The following is a 27,568-nucleotide window of genomic DNA, read 5'->3' as shown; positions in this document are numbered from 1 at the left end:
ACGACAGTGGTACCCCTTACGTTTTTTTTTTTGGGCGAAAAATTAAGTTTCTCTAATCTTCCCAAATTCTGGTAGAGGGCCATGAGACTTAGACCTGAGTGCAAAAATGGAGGCTCTAGCCCCTTCCAGAGCTGAGATTTCGAAACTCAAAAATTCGGCCCGAAAAAAAAACGACAGTGGTACCCCTTACGTTTTTTTTTTGGGCGAAAAATTAAGTTTCTCTAATCTTCCCAAATTCTGGTAGAGGGCCATGAGACTTAGACCTGAGTGCAAAAATGGAGGCTCTAGCCCCTTCCAGAGCTGAGATATCGAAACTCAAAAATTCGGCCCGAAAAAAAAACGACAGTGGTACCCCTTACGTTTTTTTTTTTTGGGCGAAAAATTAAGTTTCTCCAATCTTCCCAAATTCTGATAGAGGGCCATGAGACTTAGACCTGAGTGCAAAAATGGAGGCTCTAGCCCCTTCCAGAGCTGAGATATCGAAACTCAAAAATTCGGCCCGAAAAAAAAACGACAGTGGTACCCCTTACGTTTTTTTTTTTGGGCGAAAAATTAAGTTTCTCCAATCTTCCCAAATTCTGGTAGAGGGCCATGAGACTTAGACCTGAGTGCAAAAATGGAGGCTCTAGCCCCTTCCAGAGCTGAGATTTCGAAACTCAAAAATTCGGCCCGAAAAAAAAAACGACAGTGGTACCCCTTACGTTTTTTTTTTGGGCGAAAAATTAAGTTTTTCCAATCTTCCCAAATTCTGATAGAGGGCCATGAGACTTAGACCTGAGTGCAAAAATGGAGGCTCTAGCCCCTTCCAGAGCTGAGATATCGAAACTCAAAAATTCGGCCCGAAAAAAAAACGACAGTGGTACCCCTTACGTTTTTTTTTTGGGCGAAAAATTAAGTTTCTCCAATCTTTCCAAATTCTGATAGAGGGCCATGAGACTTAGACCAGAGTGCAAAAATTGAGGCTCTAGCCCCTTCCAGAGCTGAGATATCGAAACTCAAAAATTCGGCCCGAAAAAAAAACGACAGTGGTACCCCTTACGTTTTTTTTTGGGGCGAAAAATTAAGTTTCTCCAATCTTCCCAAATTCTGATAGAGGGCCATGAGACTTAGACCTGAGTACAAAAATGGAGGCTCTAGCCCCTTCCAGAGCTGAGATATCGAAACTCAAAAATTCGGCCCGAAAAAAAAACGACAGTGGTACCCCTTACGTTTTTTTTTTTGGGCGAAAAATTAAGTTTCTCTAATCTTCCCAAATTCTGGTAGAGGGCCATGAGACTTAGACCTGAGTGCAAAAATGGAGGCTCTAGCCCCTTCCAGAGCTGAGATTTCGAAACTCAAAAATTCGTCCCGAAAAAAAAACGACAGTGGTACCCCTTACGTTTTTTTTTTTGGGCGAAAAATTAAGTTTCTCTAATCTTCCCAAATTCTGGTAGAGGGCCATGAGACTTAGACCTGAGTGCAAAAATGGAGGCTCTAGCCCCTTCCAGAGCTGAGATATCGAAACTCAAAAATTCGGCCCGAAAAAAAAACGACAGTGGTACCCCTTACGTTTTTTTTTTTGGGCGAAAAATTAAGTTTCTCCAATCTTCCCAAATTCTGATAGAGGGCCATGAGACTTAGACCTGAGTGCAAAAATGGAGGCTCTAGCCCCTTCCAGAGCTGAGATATCGAAACTCAAAAATTCGGCCCGAAAAAAAAACGACAGTGGTACCCCTTACGTTTTTTTTTTTGGGCGAAAAATTAAGTTTCTCCAATCTTCCCAAATTCTGGTAGAGGGCCATGAGACTTAGACCTGAGTGCAAAAATGGAGGCTCTAGCCCCTTCCAGAGCTGAGATTTCGAAACTCAAAAATTCGGCCCGAAAAAAAAAACGACAGTGGTACCCCTTACGTTTTTTTTTTGGGCGAAAAATTAAGTTTTTCCAATCTTCCCAAATTCTGATAGAGGGCCATGAGACTTAGACCTGAGTGCAAAAATGGAGGCTCTAGCCCCTTCCAGAGCTGAGATATCGAAACTCAAAAATTCGGCCCGAAAAAAAAACGACAGTGGTACCCCTTACGTTTTTTTTTTGGGCGAAAAATTAAGTTTCTCCAATCTTTCCAAATTCTGATAGAGGGCCATGAGACTTAGACCAGAGTGCAAAAATTGAGGCTCTAGCCCCTTCCAGAGCTGAGATATCGAAACTCAAAAATTCGGCCCGAAAAAAAAACGACAGTGGTACCCCTTACGTTTTTTTTTGGGGCGAAAAATTAAGTTTCTCCAATCTTCCCAAATTCTGATAGAGGGCCATGAGACTTAGACCTGAGTACAAAAATGGAGGCTCTAGCCCCTTCCAGAGCTGAGATATCGAAACTCAAAAATTCGGCCCGAAAAAAAAACGACAGTGGTACCCCTTACGTTTTTTTTTTTGGGCGAAAAATTAAGTTTCTCTAATCTTCCCAAATTCTGGTAGAGGGCCATGAGACTTAGACCTGAGTGCAAAAATGGAGGCTCTAGCCCCTTCCAGAGCTGAGATTTCGAAACTCAAAAATTCGGCCCGAAAAAAAAACGACAGTGGTACCCCTTACGTTTTTTTTTGGGGCGAAAAATTAAGTTTTTCCAATCTTCCCAAATTCTGATAGAGGGCCATGAGACTTAGACCTGAGTGCAAAAATGGAGGCTCTAGCCCCTTCCAGAGCTGAGATATCGAAACTCAAAAATTCGGCCCGAAAAAAAAACGACAGTGGTACCCCTTACGGTTTTTTTTTTGGGCGAAAAATTAAGTTTCTCTAATCTTCCCAAATTCTGGTAGAGGGCCATGAGACTTAGACCTGAGTGCAAAAATGGAGGCTCTAGCCCCTTCCAGAGCTGAGATATCGAAACTCAAAAATTCGGCCCGAAAAAAAAACGACAGTGGTACCCCTTACGTTTTTTTTTTGGGCGAAAAATTAAGTTTCTCCAATCTTCCCAAATTCTGATAGAGGGCCATGAGACTTAGACCTGAGTGCAAAAATTGAGGCTCTAGCCCCTTCCAGAGCTGAGATATCGAAACTCAAAAATTCGGCCCGAAAAAAAAACGACAGTGGTACCCCTTACGTTTTTTTTTGGGCAAAAAATTAAGTTTCTCCAATCTTCCCAAATTCTGATAGAGGGCCATGAGACTTAGACCTGAGTGCAAAAATGGAGGCTCTAGCCCCTTCCAGAGCTGAGATATCGAAACTCAAAAATTCGGCCCGAAAAAAAAACGACAGTGGTACCCCTTACGTTTTTTTTGGGGGGGCGAAAAATTAAGTTTCTCCAATCTTCCCAAATTCTGATAGAGGGCCATGAGACTTAGACCTGAGTGCAAAAATGGAGGCTCTAGCCCCTTCCAGAGCTGAGATTTCGAAACTCAAAAATTCGGCCCGAAAAAAAAACGACAGTGGTACCCCTTACGTTTTTTTTTTTGGGCGAAAAATTAAGTTTTTCCAATCTTCCCAAATTCTGATAGAGGGCCATGAGACTTAGACCTGAGTGCAAAAATGGAGGCTCTAGCCCCTTCCAGAGCTGAGATATCGAAACTCAAAAATTCGGCCCGAAAAAAAAACGACAGTGGTACCCCTTACGGTTTTTTTTTGGGCGAAAAATTAAGTTTCTCCAATCTTCCCAAATTCTGATAGAGGGCCATGAGACTTAGACCTGAGTACAAAAATGGAGGCTCTAGCCCCTTCCAGAGCTGAGATATCGAAACTCAAAAATTCGGCCCGAAAAAAAAACGACAGTGGTACCCCTTACGTTTTTTTTTTTGGGCGAAAAATTAAGTTTCTCCAATCTTCCCAAATTCTGATAGAGGGCCATGAGACTTAGACCTGAGTGCAAAAATGGAGGCTCTAGCCCCTTCCAGAGCTGAGATATCGAAACTCAAAAATTCGGCCCGAAAAAAAAACGACAGTGGTACCCCTTACGTTTTTTTTTTTGGGCGAAAAATTAAGTTTCTCCAATCTTCCCAAATTCTGGTAGAGGGCCATGAGACTTAGACCTGAGTGCAAAAATGGAGGCTCTAGCCCCTTCCAGAGCTGAGATTTCGAAACTCAAAAATTCGGCCCGAAAAAAAAAACGACAGTGGTACCCCTTACGTTTTTTTTTTGGGCGAAAAATTAAGTTTTTCCAATCTTCCCAAATTCTGATAGAGGGCCATGAGACTTAGACCTGAGTGCAAAAATGGAGGCTCTAGCCCCTTCCAGAGCTGAGATATCGAAACTCAAAAATTCGGCCCGAAAAAAAAACGACAGTGGTACCCCTTACGTTTTTTTTTTTGGGCGAAAAATTAAGTTTCTCCAATCTTTCCAAATTCTGATAGAGGGCCATGAGACTTAGACCAGAGTGCAAAAATTGAGGCTCTAGCCCCTTCCAGAGCTGAGATATCGAAACTCAAAAATTCGGCCCGAAAAAAAAACGACAGTGGTACCCCTTACGTTTTTTTTTGGGGCGAAAAATTAAGTTTCTCCAATCTTCCCAAATTCTGATAGAGGGCCATGAGACTTAGACCTGAGTACAAAAATGGAGGCTCTAGCCCCTTCCAGAGCTGAGATATCGAAACTCAAAAATTCGGCCCGAAAAAAAAACGACAGTGGTACCCCTTACGTTTTTTTTTTTGGGCGAAAAATTAAGTTTCTCTAATCTTCCCAAATTCTGGTAGAGGGCCATGAGACTTAGACCTGAGTGCAAAAATGGAGGCTCTAGCCCCTTCCAGAGCTGAGATTTCGAAACTCAAAAATTCGTCCCGAAAAAAAAACGACAGTGGTACCCCTTACGTTTTTTTTTTTGGGCGAAAAATTAAGTTTCTCTAATCTTCCCAAATTCTGGTAGAGGGCCATGAGACTTAGACCTGAGTGCAAAAATGGAGGCTCTAGCCCCTTCCAGAGCTGAGATATCGAAACTCAAAAATTCGGCCCGAAAAAAAAACGACAGTGGTACCCCTTACGTTTTTTTTTTTGGGCGAAAAATTAAGTTTCTCCAATCTTCCCAAATTCTGATAGAGGGCCATGAGACTTAGACCTGAGTGCAAAAATGGAGGCTCTAGCCCCTTCCAGAGCTGAGATATCGAAACTCAAAAATTCGGCCCGAAAAAAAAACGACAGTGGTACCCCTTACGTTTTTTTTTTTGGGCGAAAAATTAAGTTTCTCCAATCTTCCCAAATTCTGGTAGAGGGCCATGAGACTTAGACCTGAGTGCAAAAATGGAGGCTCTAGCCCCTTCCAGAGCTGAGATTTCGAAACTCAAAAATTCGGCCCGAAAAAAAAAACGACAGTGGTACCCCTTACGTTTTTTTTTTGGGCGAAAAATTAAGTTTTTCCAATCTTCCCAAATTCTGATAGAGGGCCATGAGACTTAGACCTGAGTGCAAAAATGGAGGCTCTAGCCCCTTCCAGAGCTGAGATATCGAAACTCAAAAATTCGGCCCGAAAAAAAAACGACAGTGGTACCCCTTACGTTTTTTTTTTGGGCGAAAAATTAAGTTTCTCCAATCTTTCCAAATTCTGATAGAGGGCCATGAGACTTAGACCAGAGTGCAAAAATTGAGGCTCTAGCCCCTTCCAGAGCTGAGATATCGAAACTCAAAAATTCGGCCCGAAAAAAAAACGACAGTGGTACCCCTTACGTTTTTTTTGGGGGCGAAAAATTAAGTTTCTCCAATCTTCCCAAATTCTGATAGAGGGCCATGAGACTTAGACCTGAGTACAAAAATGGAGGCTCTAGCCCCTTCCAGAGCTGAGATATCGAAACTCAAAAATTCGGCCCGAAAAAAAAACGACAGTGGTACCCCTTACGTTTTTTTTTTTGGGCGAAAAATTAAGTTTCTCTAATCTTCCCAAATTCTGGTAGAGGGCCATGAGACTTAGACCTGAGTGCAAAAATGGAGGCTCTAGCCCCTTCCAGAGCTGAGATTTCGAAACTCAAAAATTCGGCCCGAAAAAAAAACGACAGTGGTACCCCTTACGTTTTTTTTTGGGGCGAAAAATTAAGTTTTTCCAATCTTCCCAAATTCTGATAGAGGGCCATGAGACTTAGACCTGAGTGCAAAAATGGAGGCTCTAGCCCCTTCCAGAGCTGAGATATCGAAACTCAAAAATTCGGCCCGAAAAAAAAACGACAGTGGTACCCCTTACGGTTTTTTTTTTGGGCGAAAAATTAAGTTTCTCTAATCTTCCCAAATTCTGGTAGAGGGCCATGAGACTTAGACCTGAGTGCAAAAATGGAGGCTCTAGCCCCTTCCAGAGCTGAGATATCGAAACTCAAAAATTCGGCCCGAAAAAAAAACGACAGTGGTACCCCTTACGTTTTTTTTTTGGGCGAAAAATTAAGTTTCTCCAATCTTCCCAAATTCTGATAGAGGGCCATGAGACTTAGACCTGAGTGCAAAAATTGAGGCTCTAGCCCCTTCCAGAGCTGAGATATCGAAACTCAAAAATTCGGCCCGAAAAAAAAACGACAGTGGTACCCCTTACGTTTTTTTTTGGGCAAAAAATTAAGTTTCTCCAATCTTCCCAAATTCTGATAGAGGGCCATGAGACTTAGACCTGAGTGCAAAAATGGAGGCTCTAGCCCCTTCCAGAGCTGAGATATCGAAACTCAAAAATTCGGCCCGAAAAAAAAACGACAGTGGTACCCCTTACGTTTTTTTTGGGGGGGCGAAAAATTAAGTTTCTCCAATCTTCCCAAATTCTGATAGAGGGCCATGAGACTTAGACCTGAGTGCAAAAATGGAGGCTCTAGCCCCTTCCAGAGCTGAGATATCGAAACTCAAAAATTCGGCCCGAAAAAAAAACGACAGTGGTACCCCTTACGTTTTTTTCTTTGGGCGAAACATTAAGTTTCTCTAATCTTCCCAAATTCTGGTAGAGGGCCATGAGACTTAGACCTGAGTGCAAAAATGGAGGCTCTAGCCCCTTCCAGAGCTGAGATATCGAAACTCAAAAATTCGGCCCGAAAAAAAAACGACAGTGGTACCCCTTACGTTTTTTTTTTTGGGCGAAAAATTAAGTTTCTCTAATCTTCCCAAATTCTGGTAGAGGGCCATGAGACTTAGACCTGAGTGCAAAAATGGAGGCTCTAGCCCCTTCCAGAGCTGAGATTTCGAAACTCAAAAATTCGGCCCGAAAAAAAAACGACAGTGGTACCCCTTACGTTTTTTTTTTTGGGCGAAAAATTAAGTTTTTCCAATCTTCCCAAATTCTGATAGAGGGCCATGAGACTTAGACCTGAGTGCAAAAATGGAGGCTCTAGCCCCTTCCAGAGCTGAGATATCGAAACTCAAAAATTCGGCCCGAAAAAAAAACGACAGTGGTACCCCTTACGGTTTTTTTTTGGGCGAAAAATTAAGTTTCTCCAATCTTCCCAAATTCTGATAGAGGGCCATGAGACTTAGACCTGAGTACAAAAATGGAGGCTCTAGCCCCTTCCAGAGCTGAGATATCGAAACTCAAAAATTCGGCCCGAAAAAAAAACGACAGTGGTACCCCTTACGTTTTTTTTGGGGGGGCGAAAAATTAAGTTTCTCCAATCCTCCCAAATTCTGATAGAGGGCCATGAGACTTAGACCTGAGTGCAAAAATGGAGGCTCTAGCCCCTTCCAGAGCTGAGATATCGAAACTCAAAAATTCGGCCCGAAAAAAAAACGACAGTGGTACCCCTGACGTTTTTTTTTGGGCGAAAAATTACGTTTCTCTAATCTTCCCAAATTCTGGTAGAGGGCCATGAGACTTAGACCTGAGTGCAAAAATGGAGGCTCTAGCCCCTTCCAGAGCTGAGATATCGAAACTCAAAAATTCGGCCCGAAAAAAAAACGACAGTGGTACCCCTTACGTTTTTTTTTTTGGGCGAAAAATTACGTTTCTCCAATCTTCCCAAATTCTGATAGAGGGCCATGAGACTTAGACCTGAGTGCAAAAATGGAGGCTCTAGCCCCTTCCAGAGCTGAGATATCGAAACTCAAAAATTCGGCCCGAAAAAAAAACGACAGTGGTACCCCTTACGTTTTTTTTTTTGGGCGAAAAATTAAGTTTCTCTAATCTTCCCAAATTCTGGTAGAGGGCCATGAGACTTAGACCTGAGTGCAAAAATGGAGGCTCTAGCCCCTTCCAGAGCTGAGATTTCGAAACTCAAAAATTCGGCCCGAAAAAAAAACGACAGTGGTACCCCTTACGTTTTTTTTTTGGGCGAAAAATTAAGTTTTTCCAATCTTCCCAAATTCTGATAGAGGGCCATGAGACTTAGACCTGAGTGCAAAAATGGAGGCTCTAGCCCCTTCCAGAGCTGAGATATCGAAACTCAAAAATTCGGCCCGAAAAAAAAACGACAGTGGTACCCCTTACGTTTTTTTTTTGGGTGAAAAATTAAGTTTCTCCAATCTTCCCAAATTCTGATAGAGGGCCATGAGACTTAGACCTGAGTGCAAAAATTGAGGCTCTAGCCCCTTCCAGAGCTGAGATATCGAAACTCAAAAATTCGGCCCGAAAAAAAAACGACAGTGGTACCCCTTACGTTTTTTTTTGGGGCGAAAAATTAAGTTTCTCCAATCTTCCCAAATTCTGATAGAGGGCCATGAGACTTAGACCTGAGTACAAAAATGGAGGCTCTAGCCCCTTCCAGAGCTGAGATATCGAAACCCAAAAATTCGGCCCGAAAAAAAAAACGACAGTGGTACCCCTTACGTTTTTTTTTTTTTGGGCGAAAAATTAAGTTTCTCTAATCTTCCGAAATTCTGGTAGAGGGCCATGAGACTTAGACCTGAGTGCAAAAATGGAGGCTCTAGCCCCTTCCAGAGCTGAGATTTCGAAACTCAAAAATTCGGCCCGAAAAAAAAACGACAGTGGTACCCCTTACGTTTTTTTTTTGGGCGAAAAATTAAGTTTTTCCAATCTTCCCAAATTCTGATAGAGGGCCATGAGACTTAGACCTGAGTGCAAAAATGGAGACTCTAGCCCCTTCCAGAGCTGAGATATCGAAACTCAAAAATTCGGCCCGAAAAAAAAACGACAGTGGTACCCCTTACGTTTTTTTTTTTGGGCGAAAAATTAAGTTTCTCTAATCTTCCCAAATTCTGGTAGAGGGCCATGAGACTTAGACCTGAGTGCAAAAATGGAGGCTCTAGCCCCTTCCAGAGCTGAGATATCGAAACTCAAAAATTCGGCCCGAAAAAAAAACGACAGTGGTACCCCTTACGTTTTTTTTTTTGGGCGAAAAATTAAGTTTCTCCAATCTTCCCAAATTCTGATAGAGGGCCATGAGACTTAGACCTGAGTGCAAAAATGGAGGCTCTAGCCCCTTCCAGAGCTGAGATATCGAAACTCAAAAATTCGGCCCGAAAAAAAAACGACAGTGGTACCCCTTACGTTTTTTTTTTGGGCGAAAAATTAAGTTTCTCTAATCTTCCCAAATTCTGGTAGAGGGCCATGAGACTGAGACCTGAGTGCAAAAATGGAGGCTCTAGCCCCTTCCAGAGCTGAGATATCGAAACTCAAAAATTCGGCCCGAAAAAAAAAACGACAGTGGTACCCCTTACGTTTTTTTTTTGGGCGAAAAATTAAGTTTCTCCAATCTTCCCAAATTCTGATAGAGGGCCATGAGACTTAGACCTGAGTGCAAAAATTGAGGCTCTAGCCCCTTCCAGAGCTGAGATATCGAAACTCAAAAATTCGGCCCGAAAAAAAAACGACAGTGGTACCCCTTACGTTTTTTTTTTGGGCGAAAAATTAAGTTTCTCCAATCTTCCCAAATTCTGATAGAGGGCCATGAGACTTAGACCTGAGTGCAAAAATGGAGGCTCTAGCCCCTTCCAGAGCTGAGATATCGAAACTCAAAAATTCGGCCCGAAAAAAAAACGACAGTGGTACCCCTTACGTTTTTTTTGGGTGGGCGAAAAATTAAGTTTCTCCAATCTTCCCAAATTCTGATAGAGGGCCATGAGACTTAGACCTGAGTGCAAAAATGGAGGCTCTAGCCCCTTCCAGAGCTGAGATATCGAAACTCAAAAATTCGGCCCGAAAAAAAAACGACAGTGGTACCCCTTACGTTTTTTTTGGGTGGGCGAAAAATTAAGTTTCTCCAATCTTCCCAAATTCTGATAGAGGGCCATGAGACTTAGACCTGAGTGCAAAAATGGAGGCTCTAGTCCCTTCCAGAGCTGAGATATCGAAACTCAAAAATTCGGCCCGAAAAAAAAAACGACAGTGGTACCCCTTACGTTTTTTTTTTTGGGGCGAAAAATTAAGTTTCTCCAATCTTCCCAAAACTCTGGATTCTGATTGAGGGCCATGAGACTTAGACCTGAGTGCAACAATGGAGGCTCTAGCCCCTTCCAGAGCTGAGATATCGAAACTCAAAAATTCGGCCCGAAAAAAAAAACGACAGTGGTACCCCTTACGTTTTTTTTTTTTTTGGGCGAAAAATTAAGTTTCTCCAATCTTCCCAAAACTCTGGATTCTGATAGAGGGCCATGAGACTTAGACCTGTATGCAAAAATGGAGGCTCTAGCCCCTTCCAGAGCTGATATATCGAAACTCAAAAATTCGGCCCGAAAAAAAAAACGACAGTGGTACCCCTTACGTTTTTTTTTTTTGGGCGAAAAATTAAGTTTCTCCAATCTTCCCAAAACTCTGGATTCTGATAGAGGGCCATGAGACTTAGACCTGAGTGCAAAAATGGAGGCTCTAGTCCCTTCCAGAGCTGAGATATCGAAACTCAAAAATTCGGCCCGAAAAAAAAAACGACAGTGGTACCCCTTACGTTTTTTTTTTGGGCGAAAAATTAAGTTTCTCCAATCTTCCCAAAACTCTGGATTCTGATAGAGGGCCATGAGACTTAGACCTGAGTGCAAAAATGGAGGCTCTAGACCCTTCCAGAGCTGAGATATTGAGATATTTATAATGGCTCAATATCTCAGTATCTCATAAATATCTCATAAATATCTCAATATCTCAGCTCTGGAAGGGTCTAGCCTCCATTTTTGCACTCAGGTCTAAGTCCCATGGCCCTGTATCAGAATGCAGAGTTTCAAGATCTCCTGTAAATGCTAAGCAACGGAACTAGGTCGAGTATTTAAAAGGTTATGGTTAACACGGTTAACGTGGTTTAACGTCGATGTAATACGTTGTTTTAGCGTACCTTTTGCTTAAACGAGGATCTGGACGCTGGAAAAATAGACATTTTACTCATTAGGCTGCTTAAAAACGTGACATTTAGACGTTTTCTTCGGATTGGATCAAGGCAAATGAATCCTTTTCACCTTGAAAATAATAAATGTTTTTTTGCCTTTTAAATAATAGACCATTTGTCAGTGATCTTCAATAAAACAAAATTCCATTTTTCTCGGTTTAATGAAAACCAATAGGTCGTTATGGCAGAGGCAATTGCGTGTAGGTCAACATCCGGGTATTTCTCCACTGGAGCGTGTTAACGCAAACGTGTAAGTTTCACGTTTGAGGGGCTTAAACCGTGACATCTACACGTTTTCCAAAGTGGACCAAAGTGATTATTTCACGTCTTATCGTGATACCGGGTTGGAGAAATGTTGTTTTGGCCACTTTGTTTGATATAATCACAACAATTTAACGTAAGAAAGAATGGGATTTGAACTCATGTCTCTTTGATTAAAGCCCAAGCTTTATCAACTGAGCCACTGAGTCTGATGAGTTAAATGGTGTATTGGATGAGTGTTATTGCGGGTTTGGTTTTATTTGTTGGAAAAATAAATATAGAAATATAATTTGACACAAGAGGGCAGTTTATGGTTTTGAGTTTGGTTTAAACTATCACTTTTAAACCGTGACATCTACACGTTTTCCAAAGTGGACCAACCTGATTATTTCACGTCTTGTGATATGGGTTGGGCACTGAAGTTACAGGAGTTTTTTTCCCGTTGCTAAGCAACGGAACTAGAACGTGGTTTAACGTCGATGTAATACGTTGTTTTAGCGTACCTTTTGCTTAAACGAGGAGCTGGACACCGGAAAAAAATAGACATTTTACACATTAGGCTGCTTAAAAATGTGACATTTAGACGTTTTCTTCGGATTGGATCAAGGCAAATGAATCCTTTTCACCTTGAAAATAATAAATGTTTTTTGCATTTTAAATAATAGAACATTTCTCAGTGATCGTAAATAAAATATAAAAAAAAAATTATTCAGTTTGATGAAAACCAATAGGTCGTTATGGCAGAGGCAATTGCGTGTAGAATAGGTCAACATCCGGGTATCTCTCCACTGGAGCATGTTAACGCAAACTGTAAGTTTCACGTTTGAGGGGCTTAAACCGTATCTACACGTTTTCCAAAGTGGACCATTTAGGCTGCTTCATTAAAAACGTGACATTTAGACTTTTTTTCGGCGTGGATCGAGTCAAATGAATCCTTTTCACCTTGAAAATAATATAGGCTATATTTTGCATTTTAAATAAGACCATTTCTCAGTCATCATCAATAAAACAAAATCCCATTTTCTCGGTTTAATGAAAACCAATAGGTCGTTATGGTAAGTTTAAGTGTAAGTTTCACGTTTGAGGAGGTTAAACCGTGACATCTACACGTTTACCAAAGTGATTATTTCACGTCTTACCGTGATACCGGGTTGGAGAAATGTTGTTTTGGCCACTTTGTTTGATATAATCACAACAATTTAACGTAAGGAAGAATGGGATTTGAACTCTCTTTAATTAAAGCCCAACGCTTTATCAACTGAGCCACTGAGTCTGATGAGTTCAATGGTGTAGTGGATGGGTGTTATTGTGGGTTTGGTTTTATTTGTTGGAAAAATAAATATAGAAATATAATTTGACACAATTTGATTAGGGGTGGGTTTAGGGATCAGGGGGTGGAGATGGGTAGGATTAAGGGTGGGTTTGGGAATCAGGGGGTTGGGTTAGAGATCAGGGGGTGGAGATGGGTAGGTTTGGGAATCAGGGGGTGGAGTTAGAGATCAGGGGGTGGAGATGGGTAGGATTAGGGGTGGGTTTGGAAATCAGGGGGTGGGGTTAGAGATCAGGGGGTGGAGATGGGTAGGTTTGGGAATCAGGGGGTGGAGTTAGAGATCAGGGGGTGGAGATGGGTAGGATTAGGGGTGGGCTTGGAAATCAGGGGGTGGGGTTAGAGATCAGGGGGTGGAGATGGGTAGGTTTCGGTATATGTAAGGTGGGATTCCTTCTGAATTTCATGTTCTGCATTGAGGACAATCTCTAGTAATTACATTCAACAAGGGCAAAACATTCCCTAAAGAAAAACACACACACAAGGTTTTATATTATAAAATAATTGACACTGTGGTTGTCATATCAGTGGATCATATGTTATGTGTTGATGTTGAACTACATTTACAGCTACTCTAACAAACAACCACTAAAATACAACAATTCTTTATTTGATTATCAAACTTTTGGCAGTCCTAATTCATTTACTACAATGATTCCAAAGACTCCAGGAAAAACATGAAGCATTTAAGAAGCACTTCCTAAGTATGGTTTAAAATCTCATTTTAATGAAGGAGAAAGGATCAAATTACACAAAGTATAGAAGCACTGTCAGGACAAGTTCAGTATGCAGAACAAGTAGGATGCTTTTAAAAAGAAAATTAAAGGGGGGATAATGCTTCATCAGTTGAAGACTCCTATCTCTTGGGCCAGTTGTGGCGAAACCCTCTGCGAACAGACAAACAACACATAAATGCCTTTTTAACCCAGCAATGCCGGTTATCGTGAGAGCGTTACAGTACCTGTCGGATTTGGCGGGTAAGTAAGACATGCTCCTTCCTCCCCCAGTGTTTTTCTTCTGTCCTTTTTTTTTCTGAGAATCAAAATTGGTTAAAGATTAGATCAGAGATCAAGCAAAGCTAAGAGATTTGTGGAGAGGCGAAAGCTTGTAGATTCCAAACCTTCTGCTTGGGTCCTCGTGCTTGTCCGTTCGGATCGAACTGTGAACTCTCTTTCAATTTACCTGTGTTTAAATCACAAACAAATGAAGACAACACACTGAAGACACCAACAGGAAAACTAAATGACAGAACCGAGGCAGATCTCTTACCATCGAACATTTTGAAATTCGACTGGTTGTAGTCGTAAGGCTGGAAGTCTTGAGGAACTTCAGGCTCTGGAATGATTTTCTGTTTGTTTTTTTTCTGCGTGGGTTTTGTGGACGGATCAGCCACTGATGTCTCACTTTCAGTCTTGGAGTCTTTAAGACTATCTTCAGCAACATCACTAGCAGCTCTCTCTCTTTTCTGTCCAGCCTGCTTTGCTTCCTAAAGATCCCACAAGATGTTAGTGTAAAATGAAACAAGAAGCCGCTTGTTAAATTTGCGAGCCGAAGCGTCCTCACCATTACTTGCTGCCTGACAGTGTGAACCTTTTTCAGCGACTCCTGGTAACTCAGTTTGGCTTTCTTTCGTTCCTCTGAAAGACAAATACAAGCAATTACGCACATATACAATGGCTTTAGACTACACCGAGCTTCTTGTGTTGTTTGTACCTTGAGCTTTCTTGGCCTGTTCTCTAGCTTTCTGCTTGGCCTGAGCCTCCTTCTGCTGCTGCTCAATACTCAGTAATTTCCACCGGTTATGAATCTGTTTCAAACGGTACAATGAAAATAGTCAATACAACCTGAGCTCCTTCACTGTATCTAGATTCATTTTGGGATATCTGTGATTCCCTGAATCTAAACTAAATCATATATAAACGCACACTCACCTAGAGGATTATTAGGAGCACCATACTAATACTGTGTTTGGCCCCATTTCACCTTCAGAACTGCCTTAATTCTACGTGGCTTTGATTCAACAAGGTGCTGAAAGCATTCTTTAGAAATGTTGGCCCATATTGATAGGATAGCATCTTGTTGAATGCTGCTATTGGCTTGTTGAAGCACAAAGCTCCCGTTCCACCACATGCCAAAGATGCTCTATTGGGTTGAGATCTGGTGTTTCTTTGTAAACCCTAGAAATGGTTGTGCGTGAAAATCCCAGTAACTGAGCAGATTGTGAAATACGACACCAACAACCACGCCACGCTCAAAATTGCTTAAATCACCTTTCTTTCCCATTCTGACATTCAGTTTGGAGTTCAGGAGATTGTCTTGACCAGGACCACACCCCTAAATGCATTGAAGCAACTGCCATGTGATTGGTTGATTAGATAATTGCATTAATGAGAAATTGAACAGGTGTTCCTAATAATCCTTTAGGTGAGTGTATATATATTTATATGTGTGTGTGGTGGGGGACTATACCTCATAAATCTTTGAAGATGGGTCATATTTGGCATTCGTTGATATGTGAATGTCCTTTGATGGTAAATACTGAAAACAAGCATTGAAATATCAGTGCACAACATACTTAAGGGTACTTTAGACAAAACCCCTCAGCTAGACTGAAGTGTTGTACCATTCGGAAGGGGTTGTCAAATGAGTCCATGATGCTGTGTGCTTTCTGCTGCGCCACTGTCAGATGAGCAGGAGCTGCTGCCTCCTCGTCCTCATCCTCAAAAACACATGACAAATAACATCAACTCACAAACACTCCCAAATCAATACTAAGACCATTACAACTACAACACATTTTGACATGTTGATCCTGTTAAGGCCCCGATACACTCGCAGCGTTACTATTCGACAACACATTCGGCACACTTTCCTCACAATCACAAATCATAACAGCGTTGTGGTGAGAAAACAGAAGTTAAAGATTAGCACAAGCTCTGTGCTTCAGCACTTGTGTCACGTCATGTTTATTTATACAATAGACTGCTTTAAAGCGATCAGCTTTATAGTATTACGCATGAAAAACAGCAAGTGTCTGTCAATTAGAATTACAACTCCATTTTCTTCTACTATAAGCAGCTCTCTAGTGTGTTCATGTACCTATGAAGGCATGTCACACCTACTTATGCAAACGCCGCGGACCAATGGGAGTTCGAAAAGACGATTTATCAGCCAGTGAACTTTTTTTTTTTTTAGAAAGTTAGTTTCAGCAAGAAGTTTCAAACTACTGAAATGAACACCAAACGAACCTCATTTTCGCCTGATTTTGTTCTAAATGACGTCAAAACGGCTCATTCTTTAATTTCGCAATGGTCCTTTAAAGGGATACTCCACTTTTTTTGGAAATAGGCTCATTTTACCACTCCCTAAGAGTTAAACAGTTGAGTTTTACTGTTTTCGAATCCATTCTACCGATTTTCTGATATTTAGAAGAATATCAGTAACCAGACAGTTTCTGGTCTCATTGACTTCCATAGTAGGACAAAAATATACAATGGAAGTCAATGAGACCAGAAACTGTCTGGTTACTGATATTCTTCTAAACATCAGAAAATCAGCTGAATGCATTCGAAAACGGTAAAACTCAATTGTTTAACTCTGGGGGAGTTTTAAAATGAGCCTATTTCCAAAAAAAGTGGAGTATCCCTTTAACCACACTTCCTTTTTTTACGTCAGCACACCCAAACATGCAACACGAAGCAAACTTTTCAAACGTCTTACCGCAAACAGTTGGATTTTCGCTGAAGCCATCAGGCCATGCAAGGATTTTCCCTCTCGGCCCACGCTTTCATCCTCCTCTTCTGAAAACAACACTCCTGCTTTGGTTGGGGTTTCTAAAGACACACGGAGAAACAATTAAGCGATTTTCACTTCTAAATAGAAAGGTAAATTAGGTATTGATAATATATAGACCAACCAAAGGAAGAGAGGTCCAGGAAATCACTTTCAGACGAGCGGGAGGTGTCATGGGGTCCGAATAACGTAAACTGTGGCTAGAAGACAACAGCAAGAGCTACTCAATAATACAGCTTCTTATGGCAGTAAGTTTCACTCTCTTTCTCTCTCACACACACACCTTTCTTTTAGGGGTCGTTGACTTCTTCTTTACAGAAGGTACCTCTGCCTGAAGAGAGACAACATTATTAGTAGTAGCCATGATCTTCAATTTCATATTGATATTGCAAATAATAGGACTAACACATTCATATAACATTAGTGATAGTCGATCAGCTAAACGGTGTTTGTATGAGCGCACACCTTGAGTAAAGGAATCTCTCGAGCTTCTTTGACCAGCTGATGAAGCTCATTGATCTGCTGGCGCACTTGAGGTGGAGTGGGGTTACAGCACGCGATGATGCCCTGAGGCTCCCTGTGGGAACACACATCCGTTTATACGGTTATACTTGCTTCAGTGTTTGTGTGGGGAAAATAACATTCAATCACACAGACACAGGCAGAACACCCATGATTCATAATGAAGTATTCTTTATGCAGTTTAATATTCACAGACTAGTCTATTTCGTGACTTAATTTGGGTGGACTAACCTGCTCAAATTTGTCAAATTCCATGCGACAGTAAATTATCGCTATCTTTACAATTGATGTGTGAATTAACTATTCTTTTATATTTACAATGATTTTTAGAACTACACCTTAAACGTTTTACTCCTTGATCCTTACAATTACGACAGAAAATGAAAATGGGCCCTTACTTTGGAAGCTCCTCTGCAATCTTCATCATCATGTGGTTCGGTAAGATATACCTGTGGAGAAACAACATGTTCATGGATCACAAGAACGAGTGATGGGTCAACAGACACATGCATGGAGGCGGTTGGGGGCGTCACCCAGTGCTCTCGTCCTCCTGTCGTGCCAGTTTATCTCTCCAGGCGTACAGCAGTCTGAACGCCGCCAGCTGCTGCGTGTTGAAGCTCTTCTTCTGCTTGCGGTACAACTCCATGTACGAGTCCTCCGTGAAAATAGGCTTGACGTATTTCTAAAGAGAAAGTGTAAAATATTAAACGACGAATCGCTATTTTAAACTGGTTCTTTGAATTGATTCAGTTTCAACTGATACACACAAAGTGATTAAACGCATCCTTTCATATTTTCTGTGCATTTGGAGTGTGTGGAGTGAAATCTGAACACACCTTGAGCGAGAGGTCTCTGCTTTTAGCCCAGACCTGCTGAATGAGGGCGGGTTGCCCGTTGCCCATATCATACAGGTCAGCCCGGACTCGATCATACACGTACAGCAGGTAGTGTGTGTCAGCCTGAGCGTACTTCAACATCTCATCTGGCAACGGTCTACAGACACACCATATGAATTAACACAGTTTAATGAGTTAATTCATTTTTGGTATTTTAGCTTACCTCAAGGGCATCCAAGATGCAGGTGTCTTTGTTTCCACAGTAGTGTCAATTTTGATATTTTTAGGTCAAACCGTTCTTGTCTGTCAGTCATATAATGGACGTCTATGGTCACCACCTCAAAGAGCATGCACAGAGAAGTCCAAATTAAACATGATTTAATGACTCGTAAATGTAAGTACACATTGACGGCCTAAGACACAAAACGAACGGTTTGTGTGAGAAAACGAACAGTATTTATATCGTTTTTACCTCTTGTACCCACAGCCACAAAGCACTCACGGCCTTAGATCACTTGGGTTACAAGAGGTAAAACGATATAAATACTGTTCGTTTTCTCACACAAACCGTTCGTTTTGTGTCTTAGGCCATCAATGTGTACTTACATTAACGAGTCATTAAATCATGTTTAATTTGGACTTCTCTGTGCATGCTCTTTGAGGTGGTGACCATAGACCTCCATTATTTGACCGACAGACAAGAACGGTTTGGCCTAAAAATATCAAAATTGAAAATACTGTGGAAACAAATACACCTACATCTTGGATGCCCTTGAGGTAAGCTAAAACATATCAAAAATTAATTTCAAAGTGAACTATCTAGGGGGGACCCCGAATAGTCGAAGATTCGATGCATCGATATGCGGAGCCTGATTCGACCACCGATCTCACATTCGAATCTTCGTTCGCGGGTTTTATGAAACGTGGATCATACCATTTTGGCAATACGGGGGTGCTCAATGTCTAATTTCACACAGAACTACTGATTGTGTACGGTTATAGTAAGTTATATACAGCCTTTAATTATGATAATGCTGTAAAAAAAACGTGAAAAGAAAGAAGCGTTCAATAAATATTTTTAACGTTTGTGTGTGTGAATAAATCCAACCACCGCTCACCGCTGTGACAGATTTAAGTTTCACTTTCCCTGATCCGTGACAGACGGGGAGCATCTTGACGGCAGGGATTACAATGTCTGGAATAATAAAATCTAAAGTGTGGATGCACTTTGAAATGGTAAAAGATGATCCAAAAAAAGTAAAATGCAAGTTGTGCCAACAGCTCATGTCTTACCACTCATCAACAACAAATATGGCTTTCCACTTAAAACGGGTAAGTTTCTTAGCCTCGGAAGCTAGCTTCCAATAAGGATGTTTCACTCTTTCATTTAACTGGCGCTTTTAATTTACGAATAGCAATATCATATGTTGGGACTTAAAATATGTTTAATATTAACACACAAGCAGAGTGAAAGACTGGATTTTTTTCGATCGGGTAGGGTACAAGTGTTTTCAAACATTTCAGCCGTTTCTAATTTTAATTTGCTGTGAACATGTTTAGCTAAAAAAACCTGCCAGTTTAGCGTTTATTGTTTTGGCAGTTAAAAGGAGAAAGTTCACAATTCTGGCTAAACTTTCGTTGTTTTAATAATTTATTTATTTTAATTTTATTTATTGATCACTCAGGGTTACTTAATTTAACTTGTATTTTAAAAAAAAATATATGTTCCCCTGTACTTTGGCATTTTGCACACATTTATTATGCTCCCTGTGACTTGATTCTGACTATTTCGTTTGTATTTATTTTTTATTATAAGAAATGTATATCCTGTTCTAATTTAATTCTGTAAATTAATGCTTTTTTTGTTTTTCGTTGTGTCGATGTAGCGCTGCACTGAAACATGATAGCACAGGCAATTTTGCCGATTTAATTTAATTTCGCAAAATGTGAAATGCAAATCCTGTCTGCAGTCAGTGTGTTCTTTTCCGCTCTAGGCAGGTATTTTTTTTAGGTTTATTTATCAAAATGTTCTTTTAGATATTTGTGTGATGTTCTGCATTTCGATCGCGGCTTTAAAATGTTATGAGAGAACGTTTTACGAATGTTTATCCACCACATTACCTTTTATTAAACGTAAATAAGAAAGCCATTGTTAGTTGCCAGGCAGTTTTGGTCGCTTTATTAAAAGTGGTTGCTGTGTGCAGTGTGTAAAATAAAATAAGAATAGTTTTACCCTCCTGCTGACTACCTCGTGCCCCTCCCGACACATTCACACACACACACACACACACACACACACACACAGATGATTCGACTATCAGTCGACTATAGAAAGATTCGAAAATTCTGATTCGAATGTGTAAATCCTTAGTCGGGGACACCCCTAGAACTATCCCTTTAAAGGGTTAGTTCACCCAAAAATGAAAATTAACTCATTAATTACTCACCCCCATGCTGTTCCAACCCCGTAAGACCTTCGTTCATCTTCAGAACACAAATAAAGATATTTTTGATTGAATCTGAGAGCTGGATCAGTCCTACATAGACTGCCTAAGGGACTGGCTCTTGACGGCCCATAAAGTCATTAAAGAAAAGGTTTAAATATTCCATGTGCCTACAGCGGCTCAATTATAAGTTTATCAAGCGACGAGACTACTTTTTGTGCGAAAAAAACATAAATAACGACTTTATTCCACTATTCCATTACTTCCTTATGGGCGCATGCGCGAGAACTGAGACAAGGACGTTCTCATTCGTCTACTTCTTGTTACCGGCTGCTCACCGCTTAGGAGTATTACCGCCCCCTACCGTATAAGATGATGATCCATATATAAGGCGCTCCGGATTATAAGGAACACTGTCGTTTTTTGAGAAGATTAAAGGCTTTTAAGTGCACAGCGCGCATCTTCCTCTGCTTGTAAACAGAAAGTTTTGCGCTTCCAGCTATATCAGCACATCATCTTATACGGTAGGGGGCGGTAAAACTACTAAGCGGTGAGCAGCCGGTAACAAGAAGTAGACGAATGAGAACGTCCTTGTCTCAGTTCTCACACATGCGCCCATAAAGAAGTGATGGAATAGTGGAATAAAGTCGTTATTTATGTTTTTTTCGCACAAAAAGTAGTCTCGTCGCTTGATAAACTTATGATTGAGCCGCTGTAGGCACATGGAATATTTAAACCTTTTCTTTAATGACTTTATGGGCCGTCAAGACAAGAGCCAGTCCCTTAGGCAGTCTATCTAGGACTGATCCAGCTCTCAGATTCAATCAAAAATATCTTCATTTGTGTTCCGAAGATGAACGAAGGTCTTACGGGGTTGGTACAGCATGGGGGTGAGTAATAAATGACTTAAATTTCATTTTTGGGTGAACTAACCCTTTAAAACTGACTTCTATAATGAGTATTGTGCTGATGAAAATAAGGAGTGTATTACCGTATCCTCCAGTCTGCCAGCTGGTAGCGTTTATCAGAGGTCACGTTGCAGTAGACTTTCAGGAGATGGTCAAGGGAGTTTCGGCCGAGGTTCAGGCAGCGTGCGGCGTGATGGGTGTCAAACATGTTGACCACATAGAGACTGAAGTCCTTCTGTAGCCACTCAATGTCAGAGTCAGCACCGTGAAACACCTGCAGGAGCGTCACGTGCAACAGGAAGACATTACATGACTTTGAACGTACACAATTTGACGTTTATGAATGAAACTGCGTATCGAACCAGATGCTGAACGTTCAGTTTCATGCAGATGCACATCACAATAGGGTAAAAAAAAAGATCATCGCAGCTGCGTTTCATGCCGAATTTAAGATATAGCTACAGAACTAGGATAGTTCACTTTGAAATTAATGTTTGATATGTTTTAGCTTACCTCAAGGGCATCCAAGATGTAGGAGTTTTTGTTTCCACAGTATTTTCAATTTTGATATTTTTATGTCCAACCGTTCGTGTGTCAGTCATATAATGGAGGTCTATGGTCACCACCTCAAAGAGCATGCACAGAGAAGTCAAAATTGAACATGATTTAATGAATTGTAAATGGTTTGTGTGAGAAAACTAACAGTATTTATATCGTTTTTACCTCTTGTAACCACAGCCACGTCCAAGTGATCTGAGCGCGAGCGCTTTGTTGCTGTGGTTACAAGTAGGGTTGGGTATCGAGAATCGATTGGAACCGGGACTACCTTTTAGTTTTTCCCGGAATCGTTCAAAAGTTAAAATTTTGATTCCTAGTTTCGATATTCACAGTCCGCTGAGCGGAAAAAGAAACCGCTGAACAACAAAGAAGCGTCTACCGGAAGTGTTGGCATTACCGCGCGAGTCGAACATGAGTAGCTTACGTCGGCGGTCCAAAGTGTGGCTTCACTTTTCTAAAAATAACGAAATCTCTGCAAAATGCAAAATTTGTGACAAAAGGAGTATTTGTGACAGAAGGAGTATTTCCTTCCGAAAGGATTATTTCCTTCCGAAAGACCGTTGGTTAGCAAGGTTAGCTAAACTTTTTTGACCCTGCCTCTTAAAAGAATCGGAATCGAGAATCGTTAGGAACCGGAATCGAAACAAGGAATCGGAATCAGAATCGTTCAAATTCAAACGATACCCAACCCTAGTTACAAGAGGTAAAAACTATATAAATACTGTTAGTTTTCTCACACAATCCGCTCGTTTTGTGTCTTAGGCCATCAATGTGTACCTACATTTACGAGTCATTAAATCATGTTTAATTTTGGACTTCTCTGTGCATGCTCTTTGAGGTGGTGACCATAGACCTCCATTATATGACTGACAGACAACAACGGTTTGACCTAAAAATATCAAAATTGAAAATACTGCGGAAACAAAGACACCTACATGTTGGATGCAAAGAGGTAAGCTAAAACATAGCAAAAAATGATTTCAAAGTGAACTATCCATTTAATTTACACCTTGCAGAAACACATCAAATCTAAGTGGGTAACTTTATTAGAAAAGCATCACCTTCACAATGGTGGGGTCGGTGAAAGTCTCGTTTAAGATGTACATTTCACTGCGTAGTTCCAGCGTGTCTATGATGAAGTCCTCCTCCCGCGTCGATATCTGCATCAAACACGTGATTCCCAAAAAGCTTCTGTAGGAATGATGCTGTAGACGGAGAACTGGTGTGAATTAAAAACATCCAAAAGATACCCATGATAAGCAAGCATCACTCATACCTCCAGGTCCACAGCGAACTCCGTCATCTTGGCCAACTTCTCATTCATAGCAACAAGATCATCTAGAGTATTGATGAACTGACAAGCGGACTCAGCAATAGGTGTGTACATCTAAAACACACACACAATAATTGATGTTAAATCCAAATGAAAATAGTCACAGTTCCTGACAAGAAAACAGATGTTGAATAAGACATCGACCTGGGCATCAGGTTTACACTTCAGACTCTCGGGCATGACCAGATGGTCCAGTTCATACTGATAGGGGTGAGAAAACCTGGAAAGTAGCATTAACAACAAGACTAGCATTAAACACTGATGGAGAATGACTAGCATAAACACACTCGGTGGCTTTACACCGGATAAATGACAGAAACGCCTCTTACATGTCGTCCACGTGCTCTTTTGTTCTCTGCTGATGGATAAAGTCCGCCAGTGCAGCGGGAACATCCAAATCCTCCGGTCTCTCCTTACGGATGTGTTTGTCTGCAAAATCTAAATCACACATTTGGTTACATTGCTGGCTGCTAAGGCAGAGAAATATTTATTTTTTAAAAAGATCGTCATTGTTAAAGGTCCCCAAACACGAAATTTTCACTTTCTGAGGTTTTTCAAAATTAATATGAGTTACCCTAGCCTGTATGGCTAGAAATTTCGGTAACACTTTACAATAAGGTTCATTAGTTAACATTAGTTAACTACATTAGTTCGCATGAACTAATAATGAACAGCACTTATACAGCATGTATTAATCTTTGTAAACATTAATTTCAATATTTTCTAATACTTTATTAAAATCTTGTTAACATTAGTTAATGCGCTGTGAACTAACATGAACAAACAATGAACAGCTTTATTATCATTAACTAACATCAACGAAGATTAACAAATACTGTAACAAATGTATTGCTCATGGTTAGTTCATGTTAGTTAATACATTAACTAATGTTAAATAATGATGAACCTTATTGTAAAGTGTTACCGAAATTTCAATCGAAGTAAACCGAGCTTGAAAAAGGCTAGGAAAATTGCCTTTTATTTCTGAATTATAACTATTTTTGATCTAAAAAAAAAAATAAATAAAAATAACATTGAGGGCAACCCAGGAAACAGTATAAAATAACCCCATGTAAGGGACCTTTAAGGCTTTAACACACTCACATGATGGCAGAGGTTTCTCTGCATTGGGTTTGATGAAGATTTTAGAGACAAAAGGAGTGTTGCTGTTGTCCACTTTGTCCTTGAACTTGAGTTGTGGCCGCTGGATGTTCTTAGCATGTAGAAGGCGAAAGGTCTCGGTGCTGCGCTCTCCTCCCTGGAAAGAGAAGAAAAGCCACCATCATGCCTGAACCTGCTCCTCTACCCGTTCTCAAGTAATGACACCTGATCGAAAATGTTGCCAGGTCCAGAGGATGAGAAAGTAACCTTGCGATTCCAGCTGGACACAACGATCTTGGGCGGCTGATATCCAGTGGGCATCACCGGCTGCTGCGAGCGACTCACGCCAGAGGCCTCGTCCAGGAGAATACCCTGAACACAGGTCACAAACGGGACAAAAGACAGATTTGAAGCACTAGATTAAAAGCATGGACAGCATAAAAGGATGGATTCTAATTGGTTGTCAGTTTTCTATTGTTTATCAGCAAAAAAAAAAAAAAAAAAAAAACGTTCTGACAAGTGATTCCTCTGTGTGTAGTTGTCATGATATTCAAAGAATTATTGGTAACGCTTCCTTTTACAGTACAGTACTTACATAGAAAGTACTGGCTAATATAAAGTAAGTACATGGAACGGGGTTCAGGGTTAGTACTAGTTATTACCAGTAATTGTAGTTACTAAAATAAGTACATAGTATTTATATGGGTAACTGGACTGTAAAAGGAAGCGTTACCGAATTATTATGGTTATTGTTCTAGGTGTGAACGGGTTAGGGTTATGGACAGAAACAATAAGACCTGAATCTTGAATCTTAAAGTTGTTGTTAGAATAACACACGCACCACTTTCTCAAGGATGGCATCATTTGAGTCCACCAGCAGGTCAAACCGGTCCTCCTGTCCGGTCAGTTTGTTCCGGTCTCTCATGTGAGATCTACAGCCATGATGCTGCATGATCCTGCTCATACTGTCAGAGAAACACACAGATATTAGGACTATGACATCTCCGGATATAAAAATGAATTTCAAGCACCCCTCATGTTTCATGCTAATGCTGAATGTAGTAATCAGAGCTGCACGATTCATTTGATATTTTCTAAATAGACTGCAGCAGTTCATATTTTGTCAGAACCTCAAGTAAATTACATGTTTTGTTTAATTGTCCGTTCAGAATCATAGGACAATCATGATCTAAATTAAAAAAAAAATAATAAAAATAAATCATGATTCTTAATTTATCCATCATCATGCACCTCTAGTAATAACAATAATTAAAAAAAAAGGATGTTTTACAGATGAAATCTGAGAGCCCAAGCAGAAGAAATGTTTTTCTTGACACTTTAGGTTTAACTTTTATTTATAAAAAGCCTAATAAAGTAAAAAAAAAAAAAAAAAAAAAAGAAAGAAAGAAAAGGCAAAAACGGAAGAAATTTCAGTTTATCCAGTAGGATATTTAAGAAATAATAATTTGCTACTGTACAATTAAAGGGTTAGTTCATCCATCCATCTATCATAAAGGTATTAAATACAAGTAATAAATACAATTGCAAGAGGTTAATAAAGGGCTTCTGAAGTGAAGTGTTTGTGTAAGAAAAATACCCATATTTATAATTTTATAAACTAGAATCAGTGGTTTCCGCATGCGAGTCGATCCGGTGGTAAAGTGACCTGACCTCTGACCCGACCAATGATGTATTGACGACTGCGGAAGCGCAAAGGACAGAGCAAAACAAAACACCAGTCATGAATTAGAAGTGTAAAACGAGAATTAATAAAGAGCAATATGGGAGGAGCGCAAGTTTGTTGCCCAGCCCTGTTTTAACCCTTACAATAACCCCACATCATGTGCCGGGTCAGAGGTCACTCTTCCACCACTTTATTAACCCCCGGAGCCGTATGGGTTACTTTTATGATGGATGATCTTTTTTGGGCTTTATTAAACATCTTGAAAGACTAGGCTATATTTTTATATATATATATGAAGAGTTCAGATGCAAAAGCCTCTAAGTGCCATTTGAAATTTTCTTCTAAAATGATCATTTTTATCAAGCTTGTATATTTAAATTCAGTAATTTCACTTAAATGGCAATGAAGACCTATTAATTGTCATTTAAGTGAAATTACTGAACTTAAAAATACAAGCTTGATAAAAATGGTCATTTTAGAAGAAAATTTCAAATGGCATTTAGAGGCTTTTGCATCTGAACTCTTCATATATATATATATCAGATTGTGTTTGGCCAAATGAAGAAAGTCATAGGACGGCTTGAGGGTGAGTAAATGTATTAATTTATGCCTTTAATATAGACTGTGTCTTCAAAGACATTCTGATGGCCAAGATGTGTATTTTTCTGAAACGAAAATCTATTTGATCTACTGTGCGATATGTCAGTTCACCAAAAAACGTACCACACAATACTATGGTATTTCTGTTTTATGACATCCCTCTTTAGGCATTCCTCTAAGTAACCTGGAGTACCTTGACTTATTATTCCCCAGGGTACATGAGCCCCGAGTGCCCCCTGTCCCAGTGCTCGAGTAGGGGTGTTTTACCAGTGTAAGAGTCGGTCCCCCTGTGAGGCGCAGAAGTGCTGGAAAGCGGGGAAGCTGCGGTACAGGTCAAACTCATCTCCGGCTGCGGGAAGAGCTGCGGACGCCTTCGTGGAGGACACCACCACTCCCAGGCCATGCTGTGGAAACAAACAAACACTCAAATACACTAAACAGCTTCACATTTCTAAAATATAAATCTCAAACGTCACTGCGTATGCACGCATGGCCACTCGTTCCACGTTGCGCTTGTGTTTACAGTTAGTTACAGATCTGACAGCGGGATTCACGCACTGAAAAGACCAACCGACCTTGACAAATGCATCGACATCCTTGAATCCGGGACAAAACTCCGTTTCTGCCTCTGGTTCTTCGGCTAATGAGGAATGCTCACTCTGAGTAACAGTGGCAGCACTGCTCGAGGAGGCAGCCATATTGGAACATTACATCGCGAGAAAACCTCTTCTTCTATGCCAACCGTGTGTGTGTGTCGACTTAGCCGCGTGTGTATCGCCACCTGAAGGACAGGTCTGGTTACTGGCAGCACTTTTAGGCGTTCAGAGGGCTAATAAAAAGTTCAGTTATATCTGCACTGAAGACATGATGGGGGCAAATGTTGCCATGAAAAAGAAGAGCATACTGATAATCAAATAAAGCCTACGTCATATTTTTGCACATCTATATGATTCAGTAGAAGAGCGACAGGTGAAAATGATAGCTAAGATTATTTGTGTATTTTAGAATCTATCTATCTATCTATCTA

General features: G+C 40.6%; 1 protein-coding gene across 1 annotated transcript; it reads right to left on the bottom strand.

The window, feature by feature from the left end:
* Nucleotides 1-13,468: 13,468 nt before the first annotated feature.
* Nucleotides 13,469-27,359, bottom strand: exosc10 (exosome component 10). Its single transcript, XM_039685022.2, has 25 exons — nucleotides 27,117-27,359; nucleotides 26,809-26,945; nucleotides 25,099-25,222; nucleotides 24,525-24,629; nucleotides 24,261-24,414; nucleotides 23,486-23,594; nucleotides 23,301-23,376; nucleotides 23,100-23,210; nucleotides 22,885-23,028; nucleotides 21,349-21,539; nucleotides 17,914-18,070; nucleotides 17,611-17,759; nucleotides 17,476-17,526; nucleotides 17,021-17,132; nucleotides 16,839-16,886; nucleotides 16,680-16,755; nucleotides 16,484-16,596; nucleotides 15,387-15,482; nucleotides 15,233-15,301; nucleotides 14,477-14,570; nucleotides 14,327-14,400; nucleotides 14,033-14,249; nucleotides 13,884-13,945; nucleotides 13,725-13,795; nucleotides 13,469-13,650 (listed from the first exon to the last, which is right to left on the bottom strand). The coding sequence occupies exons 1-25, from the start codon at nucleotides 27,237-27,239 to the stop codon at nucleotides 13,620-13,622; spliced, it is 2,694 nt and encodes an 897-aa protein (XP_039540956.2). The 5' UTR covers nucleotides 27,240-27,359; the 3' UTR covers nucleotides 13,469-13,619.
* Between the last annotated feature and the right edge of the window lie 209 nt (nucleotides 27,360-27,568).

Source organism: Pimephales promelas, chromosome 20 (assembly GCF_988280905.1).
Source record: "Pimephales promelas chromosome 20, fPimPro1.hap1.1, whole genome shotgun sequence".
Taxonomy (NCBI): domain Eukaryota; kingdom Metazoa; phylum Chordata; class Actinopteri; order Cypriniformes; family Leuciscidae; genus Pimephales; species Pimephales promelas.
Note: the sequence above shows the minus strand (reverse complement) of the source record. Positions and strands in the feature narration are given on the sequence as shown.